Source organism: Nuphar pumila, chromosome 2 (assembly GCF_984573655.1).
Source record: "Nuphar pumila chromosome 2, dmNupPumi1.hap1.1, whole genome shotgun sequence".
Lineage (NCBI taxonomy): Eukaryota > Viridiplantae > Streptophyta > Magnoliopsida > Nymphaeales > Nymphaeaceae > Nuphar > Nuphar pumila.
The window spans coordinates 139,578,138-139,598,290 of record NC_143250.1 but is presented as its reverse complement, the minus strand read 5'-3'; the positions used below and the strand labels follow the sequence as shown (position 1 = coordinate 139,598,290).

The window sequence follows — 20,153 nt, the reverse complement described above, 5'->3', positions numbered from 1 at the left end:
TATTTTATTAATCTTATTTGTTATAAAAAGGCTATAAAAACATGATTTATTTAGGCCCAACCATATGGACAGGCTGTTAAAATATGCTAGCATTCAATAATGGCGGCATACCGTGACAGAACCAGACTTGATTGGATAACTTATACAGGCTACTTTTCTTAAATGAAGAAAAAAGAAGCATCATACGTAATGTGGTTGACATGAATTAAGACAAAAGTATATACATCCACTTAACAATCATGGAAAATTTACCACTATGATTTGAATCTTGCATCTTCAATAAATAGGTAATGTTCTGGCTTTTGTAGTATGATAGTTTTAATATAGTACCACTAAGCTGTCCCATTCATCTTTATACACTCAAGGAACATCCTTGAGGGAAACCCAATCACCCCATAAATGGGTCATTTAGATAATGCAAAACGATGATGGCTATCTCCATATGTCCCTACTGTTCTTTGTTATTTCACATAATTCTGGCAACATCTTTTGACATGGTAAGCCAATTGCATAACAGAAATCCCAAGAGCATAATGAAATGATAAGGTTTACCTACTACTGTAGATTCTGGGAGACTCTCGGCCATTCAGTACTTTTGTAATATGCAAATGAAGCATAGTCTCATAATTGTAGAAACAGACTAGACTAAAAACAAACACAGAATGGAATGCAATCCAGACCTGCAAATGGCTTTTCACTTGGATGATTGTCAGGTTCTTTGAGTTCATCAACTTCAAGATACCAAAGAAGAAAGTTCCATGGATGCTAAAATAATTGACAGCTTAACTCTATTAAATTTGACATGATATAGATGACAAAAAATGTTGGCAGAATAAGAAATCTAAGACAAGCCGAATTTCTCTAGAGGAGGTCAATCTTTTGTGTTCATTAAGCATTCAACTGTCAAAATTTCTCTAGAGGAAAGTACCATGTTCATACAGTTAGATGAAAAATTATAAAAATATTGGTAAGTAACAGATTACTTTTACACAGGAAAATCTCTCTCAAATATCAATTGCCAAATGGTAATCTATCAGCAATTTTCCAAACTGCTTATTATAAAATTTGGTATATTGAGATTTTAGAAGTTATTAGTTCTAAGGCAAGCGGGATAACAAGGGACTTATAACATCCACGAAAAGGGACAACAAGATATTTCAAAATTGTGCAGCACAAAAGAAGCTAATGAAGATGCAACAAATAAATTTTGAAAAATTACAATTTTTTTGGAGAGAGAGAGAGAGTCGCATACCTCAAACAGATTGTTAAACCCTACCACCCACTGTAAAAGAAACAGAAGGCCAAGTCAAAGGTCTCTGGACAAACCGTCAGAGACTTTACACCCACCATTGATGAAGTAGGGCTTAAGGACACACACAGAAAGAGTTAACAATGACACATCCCTGGTAGAGACCAACCAACCTTAATGTCAACTAGGTTGCTAAATATCCTCTTGGTGAACCTACCAGTTACTACATGGCCTGGTTTGTTTATGGACATTTATTGGGTCCTAGAAGCTCTGGTTTCAAGAAAGCTCAAAATCTAAGAGACTACAAGTTGACCAACAAAGCAACAATGTAACAGTTAGCATCATGATCAGATCAGACCATCAAAGGTGTTTAGGAAGAGTGTCATTTTCGACAGTGGAATGCAAACATCCGTTCTATCTCCAGTGGAGTAACTAGAGCTAAAGCTAAAGCAAAACCTATTCATGGTTATAGTATGATGAACAATAAAGGATGTTCCTCAAAGAGGCACTCAACAAAGTAAATAGCAATTGCATGTGAGGCCCCAAAAAGAAGAACTGGATCATATTGACATGAATACCAAATTTTGTTGGAAAAGAACCTCCTTATTTCCTCTCCAAGAGAGGCACACAAAACCACCTTTGTGTCGACTCGCGACCCCATTTTACTCTATTCAACATACAGTGAAATCATGCAATCTGAACAACAGTCCAACAACCACACCATGCTCGACCAAAAGACGAATCAAGACTCATCAAACAAACCCAGTCAATAACAGATTGTGCACCAAATTAGTCCCCAAAGACCATCTGAACTCCAATTGAGGGCCCTTGCTCTCATTCCATTCACATGCACATAGTGCACGAGCGATTTCATATGCATCTTTCAATGGCTAAATCATGATGAATGCATTGCATCCCATTAGAGATAAAGAAGCCAAAATATTTTACATAAGCTACTAGACACAATATGAAAAGAAGCAGATATGATGAAACTTGGTAACATCCTCAACCATAATCAACCTCTGCACGAATATGTCCATGGGTACACTGAAAATAAAGCTCAGAAAAGTAAACAATTGAGCAACAACAAACAATCAGATATACCATATCCGGCCAACCCAGAAAACCACTAACTTTGTAAAATGCTTATAGTAACGGAGCACTTGAAAAGCGCAAAAGCCCACATGCTATCTACCTTTTGGCTGCAGCTTCTCAGAGATGGTATAAGAGAAGAAAAAAAAACCATTTACCTTTTCTCTCTCTCTCTCTCCTCTGGACAGCAACGACGAGTTCGATTGGTAAAATGTAGGGTTAGGGTCAGTAAGAAAAGAGTATTTATGAATGTGGTTTTGTAATTTTATTTTTTATTTAAGGTATTTTGGTAATATCATTAACAGGGCGGGGCGGGAGAAAGTGAAGTGTAAGTCCATCACTGCAGAGAGGGTAGTGTATGTTCGCCCCCGATGATTCACTGAATCCCACGTCTGTGTTCGGGGCTTTGAATGAGCACCACGTATACAAGCACATGGGGCTCGTATTCCCATGTATGTTGACATAACTTTGCATCGGACTCTGATGTTGTTGCAAAGACTTAAGTACTCTTTCTTGTTATTCTTCTCATAAAGTGATGGTTTGAGAAAATGACAAAAATGATCTTCATTCAAAAAAGAAAAAACAAACAGTTCAAAAAAAGGACAAACATGTCCTCCATCCAAAAAGTCGAGGATGATGTTAACTCTTCAAAGTCTTCTTCTTTTTCTGTTCAAAAAAAGGACAAACATGTCCTTTATCCAGAAAGTCGATGATGATGTTGACTCTTCAAAGTCTTCTTCTTCTTTCTCCGTAAAACACTGTAAAACCCTCTCTCTCTCTCTCTAGAGAAGAAATCAAGGGAAACAAAGAGTTTTTTCTAAAGAAGGCCATGAACATCAACCCTCTCACTCTCTCTCCCTTCTCTCTCTACTTCTGTGCACATCCAACAGACGATCATACATTGCTCCATCGCCATCTTCTTCTTCTTCCTTCTTCGTAAAACACTGTAAAAACCCCTCTCTCTCTAGAGAAGAAATCAAGAGAGGTAAAGGGTTCCTCCTGGAGAAGGCCATGAACACCAACCCTCTCACTCTCTCTCACTTCTCTCTCTACTTATGTGCCTGATTTAGAGTTTTTGCCCTTACAGGAGGGGGGTCCGGGGGCTCCCCCCTGACGCGGATCCCGCTGCGCGGTCAGCGGGCGGGGGTCCAGGGGGAGCCGCCCCTGGCGGGGGGCTCGGGAGGCAGCGCCCTCTGGACCAAAATTTTTTTGGGCCTTCCAACAATGATTTGTAATATTATCGGGCTTTCCTACAGCAATTTGTAGTATTTTCGGGTCTCCAACGAAACATTATAGTGATTTGCAGAAGACACTACAAATCGCTATAGCGATTTGCGGAAGACACTACAAATCGCAAATCGCTATAGCGATTTGTAGTTTCTTCCGTAAATCGCTATAGCGATTTGTAGATTCTTCCGCAAATCGCTATAGCGATTTGTAGTGTCTTCCGCAAATCGCTATAGCGATTTGTAGTGTTATTCAGTAAGCAAATCACTGTAAATCGCTACCCGAATTAGGACCAACTTGTCAGGGCCATATCTCCCTAACCGGAGGTCATATTCCAAATCCGTAAAAAGTGGTGTCTTCGTTATTGAGTCTAGTTTATTTCTGTAAATTTTCAGTGATTTTTATTGTCATTTCATTCCCCATTTTAACTTCAACGATACATTACAACCACAATCATCAAAAGAAAGATTGCCCAAGCTAAGAGTCTTGAGAGAGTAGAGGAGGGCCTTACCACCCACCAAACAACAAAAAATACAACGACTCAACTTCAAGTGCAATAAGGACCCAGAGTCGAATAAATTTAGAGGCAGCTCATCAGTAAGGACCCACAACAGTCAATGTGCAGGTCAGTCGGTGCTTGATGGAGCAATGTAGGATCTTCTGATGGATGTGCACAGAAGCAGAAATAGAAGAGAGAGAGTGTGTGAGAGGGTTGATGAGCCTTCGCTGGGATGAACACGCTGGGAGGAGCCCTCAGACCCCCCTTCTGTAAGGATAAAAGCTCTGAATCAGACTCCATAACTCTTCAAGTTGAATGATGCTACCCACACTGGGAGGAGCTCTCAGACCCCCCTTTCTGTAAGGGTAAAAACTCTAAATCAGACTCCACAACTCTTCAAGGGAAACAAAGAGTCTGAACACGCTGGGAGGAGCCCTCAGACCCCCCTTCTGTAAGGGTAAAAGCTCTGAATCAGACTCCATAACTCTTCAAGTTGAATGATGCTACCCACACTGGGAGGAGCTCTCAGACCCCCCTTCTGTAAGGGTAAAAGCTCTGAATCAGAATCCATAACTCTTCAAGTTGAATGATGCTACCCACACTGGGAGGAGCTCTCAGACCCCCCCCCCCCCCCCTCTCTCTCTCTAGAGAAGAAATCAAGGAAAACAAAGAGTTTTTCCTGAAGAAGGCCATGAACATCAACCCTCTCACTCTCTCTCCCTTCTCTCTCTACTTCTGTGCACATCCAACAGATGATCATACATTGCTCCATCACCATCTTCTTCTTCTTCCTTCTTCGTAAAACACTGTAAAACCCTCTCTCTCTAGAGAAGAAATCAAGGGAGGTAAAGGGTTCCTCCTGGAGAAGGCCATGAACACCAACCCTCTCACTCTCTCTCCCTTCTCTCTCTCTACTTATGTGCCTGATTTAGAGTTTTTGCCCTTACAAGAGGGGGGTTCGGGGGCTCCCCCCCGGCGCGGATCTGGGGGTCTGAGGGCTCCTCCCAGCAGGTCAGTCGGTGCTTGATGGAGCAATGCATGATCTTCTAATGGATGTGCACAGAAGCAGAAATAGAAGGGAGAGAGAGAGAGTGAGAGGGTTGATGTTCATGGCCTCCTCCAGGGGAGATTTTTTTCTCGGATAATCCTGCAGTGCAGAAACTGGGTCTTAAATAATCATCTTCGGGGCACTTAAGTCTTTACAACCACTCTTTTTCAAGAACCGTCATTTTTTTTTGCACCAATGGAGGAGAGGGTACTTAAGTCTTTGCAATCGCATCAAACTCCAACGCTAATTAATGCTGACAAACATGGGGATACGAGACGCACATGCTTACATACGTGGTGCTCTTTGGGACCCCCGAACATGAGATGTAGCTAACTGCACTGTTCGGGGGGGGGGGGGGGACATATAACCTGCTTTGATCACTGCATGGGGATAAATTTTAACCTTCATCCCTTCCTCCATATCCGTTTCATGCTCTCCATCCCCGGTCCAAACGGGGAGAGGCGGGGCGGGGCTCCGCTTTCCCCCGTTCCACTGCCATCCCTACTTGGACGTGGGCATCAAAGGACATGGATTTCTGTGGACTTTTAATTGCATACTAACATGTATGGTAGTGGGAGGCTACCCGACCGTGAGGGTGGCAAAATCTGACCCAACCCGTCAACCCGTTTCTTAGCCGGGTTAGGGTTTGGCTTAAACGGGTTCATGTCGTAAATGGGTCGACCCACCTAACCTGTTTATTAAATGGGTCGTGTTCGTGTTAGGGGTATGTCAACCCGTCAACCCGTTTAACCTGTTTAATAAAAGGGTTAGGCGGGCGGGTTAACCCGTTTACACGAACCCATCAACCCGCAACCCATTTATGTATATATTAACTTTCTTTTATCGTGTCTATGTTATCGGGTCAACTCGTTTACACGAAGTGTGCGCCTGTGCGGTTATCGTGTCTATGTTATCGAGTCAACCCGTTTAATAAATGGGTCGTCGTGTCGACCTGACTTGTTTAATAAATGGGTCATGTTTGTGTTGAGGTATTCTGACCCGCCAACCGTCAACCCGACGACCCGACCCAATTGCCACCCCTACCCGACCTCATTCTTACCAGGTGATACCCGATTGATCGTTAATTTTTGTTGTTTTTTTAAAATTTTGACCTTATAAACATGTTCAACATGATTGATTTGCTAGAAATTGACACTTAGATCATTTGTTTTCGATGCATAGATAGGTTTTTATAAGGTTAAAAAATCAATGGTTTATAATTTTCATAAATTTTTGAGGCTTCAAATACCATTTTTTCTATCAAAATGCATGATCAAAATATCAATTTCTAGTAAATCAATCCTGAACACATTTGTAAGGTCCGAATTTCTAGAAAAACACTGAAAAAATTCTTAATGGGGGAGGGTTGGTACATTTTATTTCTACTAGGTTTACATTTCTCCTTAACATTTATTATTCAAATGATCACAAAATATCTATGTGGTAAAACTAAAAAGATAAAGCTCTTTTTTTAAAAAGGCACCCTACCAGTAGAGATGCACAACGAACTGAGCTTACTCGAACTCGGCTCATCCCGTAAATGAGCTGAGATTGAACTAAACTCTAAGGCTCGGTAGGCTCGATAAGGCTGGAATCATATTTAAATTTTATATAATATAAAATGTATAAAATATATATTAATTGTACAAATATCTTTCCCCCACACCACCGCCTCGAGACCCCCGCTTCTCGACCTCCCCGCACCTTCTATCCCATCTCTCTCTCGACTCCCCCACCCCCTTCTCTCCAAAGTCCCATCTCTCTCCCTCTCAAGCTCCCCGTCTCTTCTCTCCCATCTCTCTCTTTATCTCTCTCACTGAGAAATGGGAAGAGGGAACGATGGTGGAGGGCGGTGGACCATGGAGGTGTCTCTCTCTCAACAAGAAACGAGAGGAGGGAACATGGTTGAAGAGGGCAGTGGTCCAGAGGAGGTGGCTATATCTCTCTACCCCACTTTACCCTTTTTCGCTCTCTCTCTTTCTCAACATTCAAAACCTTCCCTTCCTCACCTCCAAACAGAAGTCTCGGAACACCCTCAACCTTCTCAAATATGAGACCGACCATGATGGTATCATCCAGATTGCCCAAATGGCTTCCCTCTCGCCTGAGTCTCACCTCGACCGCATCTCCCTTTCCATTGCTACCTCAAAGCTCTCGGCCTCCCACTCCTTCGATACCCTTCACAAATTTCTCAATGACCAGAAGAACCGGCTAGTTGTCCAATGCGGCGAGCAATTCATCAACAAGGTCATCATCCTCATGGTGGTTGTCTCTATGGTAGGTCAAGTTTGGGTTGGTACTTCTCGTGTGGTGGGTTTGCTAGTTGTCTAGTGGCCTTGGTGATCATTTTTATGTTTTTGCTCTTATGGGTGGCTTTGGTGATGGCGTCAAATTTGTTTGAGTCTGCCGTGTTTTTTTTTTTTCTTTTCATCAAGCCAAATCCCTAATTTTTTTTTAAGGCTGTATGTAAGAGTTGTACCCCAACACAATACATTAATGCAGTTTGTTTATTATTATATTCTTTCTTTCTCTTTGTAGGAATAAGGTTGGTAAATGAGCCGAACCAGAAGATTGATAAGCTCGGTCTCTTCCCTTCTGTAAGATCCCTCAACGCCCTCCTCTCTCTCTCTCTCTCTCTCTCTCTCTCTCTCTCTCTCTCTCTCTCTCTCTCTCTCTCTCTGTTGAGCCCTGACCGAGCTCGGCTCGGCTAGATACTCGGTACAAGCCAAGCCTGAACACTAATGGTTCAGTCTTGGGCCGAGCATGAGTTCAGGCTCGAGCCTGTACACCACTTTACTTGGGCGAGCCGAACTTGAACATGCCAAGCTTGACTCGTGTGCATCCCTACCTACCAGTTATACAACTATACCCATGGGTTTTGAACCTACAACGTTCACATGGATTGAATTTTGATCTTGGTCGGACCTAAAATGCCACTAAGGGGGTGTTTGCGTGCTCTGAAAACTGTGGGGTTTCCCATACGAGGCATTTCCGTGCCCCTCCGGTAATGCAAACAAGGACCACCCGTTCAGTGGAAAGCCTTCCCGTGGGGTGAGGGGTGGTGGCCTGACTTTGTTTCCCCGGAAGGATGTTCCGTGTGGATTGCGGTGCGGAGCCTCCTTCTGCGGTAGGCAAGTGCGCCCTAAGATCATGTTTGTGTGCCGTAGAAAGTGGAAGGATTCCATGGAAATGCACGAAGCCCCATGCATGTCCGTTGCATCCTCCCTTTGAATCACGGGATTTCCTTTCCATGTGGAAAGAGCCCCGTTTTTCAATGGGAGTGTCATGCTTTCATTGGACACAAAGTCCGACAGGGGGTGGTCGGACTTCTTTTCCGCAGATAGAGGCTCTGCATTGGACAACGTGCAGAGACCTGTCCATGACACAAATAAAGCGTTTGTGTAACATGGAAAGGCATCGGAGGGGGTGTGGCCGTTGATTTTGGAGTTCCTTTTCTTAGAGGAAACTTTTGGCAGCGTTTGCGTAGCCACGGTGGGGCAACCGAAACGTTTCGTGCTTTGTGCATTTCCGCGGAAACCCGAGCGTTTCTGTGACACTCAAACGTACCCTAAAGGAAATCACTTTTAAGATGGAATATAGACAGTAAATGCTCTCACCATGCGAGGAGAGAGTTGAAATCTTTTTGAGATCATGGATCCTTTCTCCAAATATATCAACATGCAATACGTGAGATCTTTGTAGATCATGGTTGCTTTCTGTAGATATTTTACTGTGTGATTATTGTAACACTTTGGATCTTGATAGTAGGGGTGTCAACGGGCCTGGTTTATCCGAACCAAACCCTATAGGGTCCGGGTATGGTGGTAAATAAGATGACCCGATTAAAATCCGGGTCCAGACCCAAATGTCTGATTAATATATGGACCTGGGTATAGTTTGTGAATTTTATACCAGACCTGGACCCGACTAAGACCTATAATTTTTCAATGTAAAAATGATAAACAATATGGTTTTACTGGGTATGGTCCGGGTTTGGTTCATGTAGCTCTTATCAGGTCTGGGTATGATTTTTCTTATAGTGAACCCAATTAGACCCAAGTGTAGACCTGATACTATCCCCAAAAATCTGGTCCAAGTCTGGTTTCACCTGGGTCCGAACCAAACCCGACCCGTTGACACATCTACTTGGTAGCCTTCTGCAAATACTTTATTGAACAGAACAAAAGGGCATCAAATAATATTTCTTGATAAGTTTTTTTTTCCTTTTGGTACATATTGGTATTGGCCAAGGATGGATAGAAGCAAAAGCCTAATGGAAGTTAGTCTTGCTTGATTTCAAATATTCACATTTCCATTTTCGTATACAAAGAAAAGCTTATCTTCATCCCTGATCACATCAACACTGTCTATCTCTGCACCTTCTTCGTCCATCACCTTCACGTTCGTTATGTCAAAGCCCAACTTCTGGCCTATGAACCACAAACCAAGCAAATGTAAGCGGGTTTTGGAAGGGCTTTAAGTATCAATGGCCCACAATGTGCCAAAAGTTCAAAAACAAAAAAATCATATTTCTATGTTGAAAGAATATGATCCAGTATGTTTCCTAACAAAAAAATTAAAAATAACCCTACTGTCTTTGCAAAATGGTGCATTTTTTCGAAATACCTAACAATTTGACAAAATCTCCTGCATATCCAAAATTTCAATTCTCAAAAATTTTAAGACATTTTTACCCTTCTGTAAATACACTACGACCTTTGCAACTCTTGCGAATGTTCCCAAACTGTGCGATCTTCCATAAAAAATGACACAAGCAGACTGATATTCTCAAATACAGTACGACTGTATTTGCAAATGTCTCTTGGTCTGTACCATTTTTTTTTATGAGGACATTCACAAATGTAAGATTATTTAGTTAAAGGAGGGTAGCACTTATTGAAAACCTTGTTTGCTAAGGTCCTCAAAATGTGTGAACCTCCTTTAACTAAATATTCTCACATTTGCAAAAAAAAGTGGTAATCGCTTAATCCATAGTTACCTAAACGGAATGCACATGCGATGACCAATGGATAGAAAACACGCAAAAATATGCAAAAGCTCTTTAAAATGCAAAAAAGGATACTTTAACTACGCTTCAAAACAACACTAAAAGCCCCTGTGGAGATGGACCCATCATTTTTTAAATTGGTTTAGCGGTGTTTTGAAGTGCCACCAACAGAACTGGGACCTTTAATGACTCTTCAAAAGCACTGCTAAAGGCCGAATGTCCTCGCACATTTGAGAATGTCCTCCGTAAAAAAACAGCATAGGCATGAGGACATTCGCAAATATAGTACAATATTCACAACCATGGAGTTGCGAAGGTTGTACTGTATTTGCGAATGTCCTGCCTGCGCCATTTGTTTTGAGGTTCGCACATTTTGGGAACATTTGCAAGAGTTGTAAAGGTCGTGTTATATTTGCGAAGTGGTAAAAATATTCTAAAAAAGTTGAGAATTAAGATTTTGGATATGCAGGGATTTCGTCAAATTGCTAGTTATTTTGGGAGAGACACCATTTTGCAAAGACAGTCGTTTTCCAAAAAAAAAAAAACATGCTGAATGCATCATGAGGTCATATTGAATAGATACAACTTGCGCCTATGATTTTTCAACTAGACTGTGCGTACCATAGACAATAGCAAATATTTATCCATATATATGCATGCTACACACAATCTAGTAAAAAAAATGCCATTTTTTCAAATTTTGATGAATTTTTTTCTCCAGATATTCACATGACTTAACCTGAAAGTTTTATAGAAAAAATAAGAAGAATTTGGTTTACAAGCCGACCAAATCATTATATGGTTTGAAGCAGGAGCCAAGGTGTTGGTATACGTGATTTGATTCCTTCACTATGAGCTTGAGATTTCAAAGTAACAGAGATCATTATGCCTATCACTGTTCTACATCACTGTTCTACAGATAATGAGAGCTTTATGATTTTGTTACTCTATATTGATATCCTAGTTGTAGGAACAAGAATGAAATTGCAATCTTAAGGCTCAGTTGGCTAGGGAGTTTGATAGGAAGGATTCATGGGCAAGAAATCAGATACTTGGGAATTGGGATGACAGTTCTTAGGAAACAGAAACAGTAGAAAAGTTTGGATAACTCAAAAGAGTTATCTTGATAGAATTTTCAACTGTTTTAACTTTTAAGATGCAAGGTGCAAAACCTATCTACCCCATTTTATGTTGGCTATAAGTTATCTTTCTAACCGTCCCCTAACACAGATGCGGAAAAGTAAGACATGTCTCAGGTATCATATTCATCTATAGTAGGAAACCTCATGTTTGTCTTAGTTTGCACCAGACCATATGTTGCATAAGTAGCGGAAGCAGTTAATAACAAGTATATGGCAAATTCAAGAAGAGCTCATTGGACTGCCATGAAAAGAATTTTTGGTTATTTGAGGGGTACTTCAGATGCTAGTATTTATTTGCCATAGTGGAGATAGTCTAAACATGGTTGATTTTGTGCAGGCTGATTTCACAGGTGATCAGGATAGACAAAGGTCTACAACTGGTTATGTGTTTTCTTTAACCAGGGGGGGTCGTTGGGTGGTTGTCAAGGCTACAATCTACAGTAACATTGTTGACTATTGAGGCAGAATACATGGCAATTACACATGCTTGCAAAGAAACCATTTGTTTGAAGGGATTGATTGAAGATTTGGGACTTCATAAAAAGAGGGTTACAGTTTATTGTGATAGTCAAAGTGCCATTCATCTAACAAGAAATCCATTTTTTCATGCTCCAAATAAGTACATTGATGTTCAATATCAGTTTGTTATGATCTTATTGATGATGAAAATGTCTTGTTGCAGAAGGTTGACACCAAAGACAATGTAGCAGATACATTAACTAAGCCTATTGAAAAAGAGAAGTTTGAATAATGTGGAGCTTCTCTTGGGCTAGTGGTCACTTGATCTATGGAGACGTTGGGTAGCAACAAAGAGATGAGAAATTAGTCTTCAAGTGGGAGAATGTTGGGATTGAAAACCTTGCAATTCAAGTTTCCTAGATCCATGTGAGACCTAATTATAGTAGGAGTCCTTTTCTTGTTAAGACCTTTCGTAGTACCTTTATTGTGTCATTTCGACTCTTTTCTTTTGTATTGAAAAGGAGTCCTTATGGGGTAGTCATACATATGGGGTGAGGAACAGTTATAGGACTTGGTTATCTGGTGTATGGGTTATAAACGTTGAGTCCATTTTAGGCTTTGGGATTTTGGGTGTTAAGGCCTGAAATACCTTGGGTACTTGTATTCTCTTTCACATAGTGGAGTTCACATTGTTGCTGCCCTGCTTGCTCAAATTTCAATTCCAACAACATGGTTGAGTCTTCTAACCATAAGATTTTCAGTCTTTTCCTAAAATGAGAATGCCCACTAATTGGCAGGTCCACAGAAATTCTAAACTATCTTATGGTGGGCTTACATCAGATTTGGGTTGATACTTTTTTTTTATGACAAGGAGCCCTCGCCCAAGTGACGAAACCCCGGGTGGGGCCCCACGATCACCTTGCCTTGCGTGGCCCACCTCTAAAAGCTAGGGACACACCCGTGCTCCAGGGTTTGATCCAATGCCTTCATCTCAGCACCCTCACAACAACCATGCTGGCCCACGGGGGTGACCCTGCAGTGGTAATTTGGGATGATACTTGGTCCTTCCCACGGATTGCTTACAAGAAATGCATTCAGATATTAAATTTTTCAATGGGTGTTATCATATTAAGCTAAGATGTTAATTTAATCGCATTGAATTTGCTCAAAGCCAGAAGCATTGCCACAGTGACACATCGTCTAGAGTGGGTGGCGTGTCATGGGTGACACAAGTAGGCCAGACTGTGACACGCTGACACATTAATATTTGTAATAGTTTTAAATACTTTTTAATAATATTTCAATAAAAAGTATATTTTTATATATTAAAGATATCGAAAAGTAGCTTTTATTGACCCCCAAAAAATCATGTCCGTATCTCCTTTTTTAAAAAAAAAAATTGAAATTCAAACCGCGAATTGGGTCATACCTGAATCATTGAGACAGTTAAAAACCTACATCTTTATAGAAGGCAAGCAATATATTAATGAGTTTTATTTAGCATCTAGAGGTCCGGAAATCCTGGGTCTAAGACAAGGATCCTTGAGATCCAGATGGCTTCCGATCACATCGATATTCAGACCTGGAATGGGTCCAGCCATTGTTTGGATAGAGTCCAAGTCCAGGCCTAACATGGCACATTGTGGCAATGTCATCAGCAGATTGATCAATATTACCGACCAACCTTTGTGACTCTGGTCATTAGTACATGGGGTGATCTAAGAAATGCTGTGTATACTGCTGTCACCCTTTTATCATTTGCTCAACCAAGGGTACTTAAACGTACATGGACATACCTGCCAACCATTACTAGCCTACTAATGGCTATGTGGTACTAGTCTTGGGTTCGAATCCTCTAATCCTCTACAGGGGTATTCTCATTGTTATCGGTATCGTTGTGAATTGGCCTGAATAGGCCAATTTGTATCGTATCGGCAAAAAAATAATTCACAAATCGGTATTGGCCTGTTTTTAATATTTTAAAAGAATTAAAATGTACTTTAAATATTATTTTAATATTTTTATTGACACGTGTCATCTACTGGTTAAAAATTGACCGATTCAGCTCGACTCGGTAAAATAGGCTCATTCTCTAAATCATTTTGAAAAGTGATTCAGCCCCTATACCGATTTTAACAACATTGGTTATTCCCACCTTGCCCATCAAGGAAAAAAAGTCATTTCTAACCTACCTGCTATGTTTAAATCGGTTACTATGTAGCATTTGGGAGGATGAGGATGGTGGGTGTACAGTTATTCGAAAGGACATGTTAGATTGTTAGAATCATAATTCAATGTAATAGATCTGTGTCACACTGATGCTCCATTTCTACTCCGGTATCATGTCCCCTTATATACTAGTCATATTACTGTATTCCTGTATTCACTGACATATCCATGTGACATAGTAATAGATGCATTGATGCTTGATATGGAAAAGGATATATATGATGACTGTAGGCATGAATGCATGTGTGACAAAGGAAACAAGATTACCTGCAATGTGCTTCAACTCTTTCATATTAGCAGGTAGAGTGATCAATTTCCCACCCCTTAGAGGATGCCCTTTTATACCAGGAGGATTTCCCTTGTAAATGGATACTCTAGGCGATGCCCAGTTCTTTCTGCTTATTGCCTTCAAACCTTCAAATGACAATCCTCTATGGCCATTGACCTCCTCTTCCTCCTCATCATCATAATCTTCATATGATTTGCTCCAAGCTCTTGAATATGAATTGCTTGTCTCACCAAGAATTGCACCATTTGAGACCAAGAAATTCACTAAGTCCATATTGCCTTGGTTGATGGCTATTTGTAGAGCAAATGAGCCATGTTGGTTATTTGAATCGATTTTAATTCCCTCATTTAGCAGCTCCTGTAAAATGAACCTGTCATTCCTCATGGCAGCTAATGCAAGAAGATTGCCACCTATATTTTGATCCGAGGCCGACCCACAGCGGTAGAGAAGCCTGAAGATGGCACTGTTCTTTGAAGAGATTGCATTCCATAATGGAGTGTTTCCATTCACATCTGTTATTTTTTGTTTAGACATAACTAACTTGAGTGAAAACTTTGGGGTTGAGCTGGTTACACTGTACCTTTTATGTTTATGTTGCAGCCATACTTGAGCAGAATGAAGACACAGTCTTCGTACCCTTTTGCCGCTGCTACATGCTAGCATATGAAAAAACACTAAAGAATATGAACAACCAAAACAGTGAGAGAAACTGATCATATTCAACAATGAACAGTAAAAACAGATTTTACTGCCGGAAAGAATATATATATATATATATATAAACAGTGGGCAAGGTTTTCGTTCACTGTTACTCAGACATGCACCCCTCACTAAAGGGGTTTCTTCAGTCCAGCTTATTAGTGGCAATCAAGGACCACCACTAATGATCCCAGATCAACGTCGGGCGTGTGTCCGACGTTTTGGGGGTCCGACACTATCCCCTTCCATATATATATATATATATATATGAATTGATGGTGGAAATTGAACCATGTTTTGTGTACTGGTGCAGTGTTTGTATGTTATGTTTTGTGTACTGGTGCAGTGTGTATATGTTATTCATTTGGTCAAAATCTCCTTTCATATTTCTCAAAGACAAGATGAGTGTTAGATGAAGCATGAGTTCCTTATTGCGAGGAAACAATAAGATCAGTACAAGTTTTGACCAAGATAATACCTCAACTCAAGCTTTATAAAAAAATTCTCAAGTTGTATTGTAGTCACATTCTATCTGGCAGCAGATCCACATTTTATCATTTTTTCTTAAAATGCCAGTTTAAAATTGATCTCTGTTTTCTTCTGCTGTTTTTTCTATTGGTTTTGCTGATTCTTGGGTGACTTCTTGTCACCCTTTCTTGTTATCCTCTTTATTTAGTTGAGGAACAGATATTAATATTCTTTTCCTTTAAAAAAAGAAATTTGAGCCCAGTTCCTATTACTTGACTGGTAGGAAGTCTTCAAAAAAATCAAACTCACGGTTGGGGCACGTAAGGCTGGATGGTCGTGTCCTCAACCCTGAGTTTTACCTTACAAGGTGGGCCCATTGAGTGACCCGGTTCTCTGTGAGGGTTCCTTCATCATAAAAAAATTAATAATAACATTGTAATCTCAGCCCACTGTGTGTCTCCACGCACTCCTGTGTGTGTGTGTGCTCACTTAAAAACACCACTCCGTGTTAGACTGCATGTCAGCAACTTAATAAAGAAGGTGTGCATATTTTTCATTGAACTGGGCAAAATTCACATGCATACCAGTGGAGTTCTTCCCTTTGAGTCCCTAACATTAGGGTCCATGCCTGCTTTGAGAAGCTCCTCCAGAAGAATACTGTTTCCAATATTAGCCACAGACACCAAGTCATATGGCATTTTGAGCATATTATTTCTTTCGACATCTGCTGATACTTCCTCAAAGATTGCACCCTTTACTTCTCTCATATGCTTTTGATCAATCATTGATAGAAAGAGAAAGAAAATTAGTACCATCTATTCTCTCGAATTACAATTTACAGAATGTGGATGCCAGCATCCCAGAATGTGCTAGTACCTGAAGAAAGTTGTGTACTATGGTCTTGTTATCCTCTGGTTTGTTCTGAATGGCCTCCAAGAAAGCACTCTGTTTCATCTTTAGCAACTGAGACAATGTCTTTGTTCTAAATGTGAAATTTTGAGGCCTGTTGCATAGTGCACTGATTTCTCCAAACATGTCTCCTGTTGCTAAGATACTTATAATCTGTTCATTGTCTTTTGTCTTTACAAGCATTTCCACTTCACCTGATACTACTATATAAATGTCGTCTGGCACATCATTTTGCATGATTATTTCCTCCCTAGGTGGCAAATACTCTGCTTTCATCTCTGTAACCTTATGCAACCATAAAAGTATCAATATGATCCCAGAATCTACTTAAATTCACTGCAAAAATGCAATTTCTTTAGCAAGATTCTTACTAGAAGCAATATAAAGTCTTTTGAAACACCCTTGAAGAGATAGGCCTGCTCCACAATTGGGAGGAAGAGATGCTGGCATACGCTCTTACAGATTGATTTTGGAATTTGTTCCATTAGATTTTGATGGTTCAAGCTATCTGCTCTAAATCTGAGGCACATATATGCAATTATCTGTTCCTTTAACCTTGGTGGTAGGTGATTCCTGCATACAAAATCTGAAGCTTCTTGTATGCTGTTTCTCTGCATACATGGAAAGGAAACCAACTATGATTCAACAACGTCTGCTTCAAGTTTTCTGTAATTTGGACTAAACAAAAGGCGCTAATGCTTTAGCATTGCATAACAATAGAAACTACTATATTTAGTTTCGTTTTTGGTGTTTATGAAATCATTAATCCAGTGTCAACAGTGCATGCGACCAACAAACACACATTCATGAATTCCTCGTTAATCTTTGATCACAGTTTGAATAAGAAATAGAAATAACTGAATAAATGAGAAACATAGATCTCTCTTCATAGACACAGTCCAACGCTTACAAATTGCATTGTTCGATGAGTCCCCTCCACAATGAGGTTGGTCATGTTGCCGATGATATAAGCAGTGAGTCCAAGATTGAAGAGCATGTAGAAGATGATGAAGATCATTTCTATAATATTAACAGCATGAAGATCTCCATAACCCACAGTGGTCATGGTGCTGATAGACCAGTAGATAGCTGAAACATAACGAAACCAGAGGTTGGACTCTCTGAAGTTAGGAATGACAGAACCAATCCATGTCCTCCCTTGATGAGGATAACTGTCTGCAAGCAAGTAATACAAGCAGCCTGAACAGTGAACTGAAAACAATGTAACCTGCATCATATTGCACAGTTATTTGAATTAAACCAACCAATGCTATGACATTCCATGAAGGAGAAAGCACACACACACAGTGAACTGAAAACAATGTAACCTGCATCATATTGCACATTTCTTTGGATTAAACCAACCAATGCTCTGACATCCCATGAAGGAGAAAGCACACACACACACACACATACACACACAGAGTGAACTGAAAACAATGTAACCTGCATCATATTGCACACACCTTTAAATTAAACCGACCAATGCTATGATATCTCATGAAGGAGAGCACGGGCACATACAAAAGAAGAGAAAAAACTTACAGAAAGAAGTCTGACACATCTTATCCAGAAATAGCTGAGCCTTGTATCCTTCTCAAGCCTGATACAAATGCGATTGAATCAGTTCGATTCTAGAAAGTTAAAGAGGAATCATAAAACTACCTTATGGGTACCAAAGAATTTCTAAAACCACTGATTCTTGCAATATGCCAAGCTATTTTCCGCTCAAAAGCCTTTTCTTTTTAATTCTTTCTTAGTTTTTCCCTCGGCTGGCCAAAACCATCTTTCTTTCTTGGTTGTTTGATGTTAGGGAGCCTAATCTCAGCCTCTTTGTAATTGTCACATATGGGGAAAACAGTTTCATACTTTTGATATTATTCTATATAAACAGCAATTGTTTACTTCTATCCGGTTATTTTATTTAAGGCAAGCGAGATAAGGATGCCAAGATCACCTTGTGAACAATTGTTTGACTCTTCTCAGACGCCAGAGTCTCAAGATTCCCAGCACACTGCACCAGAGACAACGTCTACATTTTCCAGTAAATAGGTAGACCAAGGCCTCATAAGGAATTGTGGAAGCCAAATCCAAGATGAACCATGATGATAAATATCTGAGAATCACCCATAAAACTCATTAAAATAAACAAAAGAATCCATATTCTGTTTACTTATGTTCAAGTCCATATACCAACATGGGTACTTATAAACAAATGTCAGCAGACAAACCTCACTGCAATTTTCCTTAAGTCTTGAACTAAATTCTGAGTCTTGGGATCTATATAAGCTAGAAAGAATGTCAGAATTATGTCAATCCCAAAGAAGAGGTCCACCACATTGTTTGCCGTGTAAACACCCTTATATGGCTTGGACTTCATGAATGCAATCAGGAATGGGTATGTCCATGCAGTGTAGGCTACCAAGAACACCATCCATGTCTCCCAACACCTGCAATGTCAAAAACAAAAGAATTAACCATATTGGTATATACGTATGTACAATTATTGATAAAGAAAGTGCTTAGCAAATGCCATTTACTATTCGTATTTTTCTTTTGCCAAAACATATCATTACCTATACCGGGAGTCAAGTGGGGAGATGATTCTTCCCTTGGATCTAAGATATTGAGTATAATTTGAGGAACCCAATGGTGGGAGGATGAGTTTTGACAGATGGCGCAGGTTGATGCGTTGAGGTTTCAATCCATTATTTGGGTCAGACTTCCCATGGTTTTTCTCAATGTCCATCCTAAACTTCAGTTTCTCTGCTTTGTTCTTTGTTCAGGTTTTCATGTGCATGATTTTTGATGGAGAAGTGGGTGGTTTGTGGGGGGAATGCAATAAAACTAAAAAGTTGTGGTGGGAAAGAGAAGGAACTAATGGATGGAGATAAGGAAGAAGACAGTGACTGGCTGCTAAGATGGGGAGGCAATGATTAGGGGAAACTGCAGGACTGTTTATTTTCACTTGATATGTATACGGAGTATGAGTGGCATTGAATGCTACGTGCAAACAACCTCTTGCATCCTTGGAGTACAGGAAGTGGCCAAACTTAATTACTTGTCTTCTAGTATTTCTTCTTTTTCTTTTACATTACATGGTCAAGTATTTTTTTTTTTACTTTTTTCTCATAGGCAAGTTGGGGTATAAACAGGAGACCCCTTTGTCCCCATTTGAAATTTTAAACATTAAAATATAAAATAATATTTCGTTACCACCTTAATTTTGAAGGATTACCATGGTAATAGTCAGTAATGATCAATCTTTTTACATGTGCTTGGAAAAGCCATGCAACTATTTATTATTATTCCCATCATAATAAATGATCAGTACCACTAATACTATGAATACCATTAGTATCAATGTCACAAATCTTGTTCTCGGGAAAATCTCATGATATTTTGGATCTTTTGGTTTCTCATGAAAATCATGGGAAAATATCATCATAGATAGGGGCGTAGCTAGGATTTATGCGAGGGGGGGGGGGGGGGGGGGCAAACAGGGGTGTAGAAAAAAATTTGTGTGATAGTCGGGGGTTCGGGGGCAGCGTCCCCGAAAAAAAATTGTTTGAGATAAAATAAAAAATGGCTACAATTATTAATAAAAATCTATTTCATATGGACAAATCAAACTATTTGCTGCAGTCAGGGCTGGGCTAAAAAATGGATAAAAATCTATTTCATATGGAATCAGGGCTGGGCTTTAAAAAAAAAAAATTAACTGTTTCGGGAGACAGGACTGGGCTGCCCCCCACTAGCTACGCCTCTGATCATAGATAAATTATAGATTTATATATAACAGTGTAAGCAGAAACATGAATAATATACAAAATAC

The 20,153-nt window shown here is 40.0% G+C and overlaps 1 protein-coding gene across 1 annotated transcript; it reads right to left on the bottom strand.

The window, feature by feature from the left end:
* Nucleotides 1–9,349: 9,349 nt before the first annotated feature.
* On the bottom strand, nucleotides 9,350–19,266 carry KT2/3 (potassium transport 2/3). The gene is made up of 11 exons (XM_089998383.1): nucleotides 18,895–19,266; nucleotides 18,550–18,768; nucleotides 18,276–18,434; nucleotides 17,864–17,921; nucleotides 17,229–17,546; nucleotides 16,690–16,929; nucleotides 16,286–16,603; nucleotides 15,994–16,179; nucleotides 14,823–14,898; nucleotides 14,221–14,754; nucleotides 9,350–9,545 (listed from the first exon to the last, which is right to left on the bottom strand). The coding sequence occupies exons 1-11, from the start codon at nucleotides 19,065–19,067 to the stop codon at nucleotides 9,412–9,414; spliced, it is 2,415 nt and encodes an 804-aa protein (XP_089854509.1). The 5' UTR covers nucleotides 19,068–19,266; the 3' UTR covers nucleotides 9,350–9,411.
* Nucleotides 19,267–20,153: the final 887 nt, after the last annotated feature.

What these genes read in the sequence shown, in the direction of transcription:
- KT2/3 (XM_089998383.1), bottom strand. Translation starts at nt 19,067, where the DNA reads ATGGACATTGAGAAAAACCATGGGAAGTCTGACCCAAATAATGGATTG. An exon ending in AAGACTTTATATTGCTTCTA is followed by an intron (nt 16,604 to 16,689) that starts GTAAGAATCTTG and finishes TGGTTGCATAAG; the next exon opens with GTTACAGAGATGAAAGCAGA. An exon ending in CAAAGGGAAGAACTCCACTG is followed by an intron (nt 14,899 to 15,993) that starts GTATGCATGTGA and finishes TTCATATGCTAG; the next exon opens with CATGTAGCAGCGGCAAAAGG.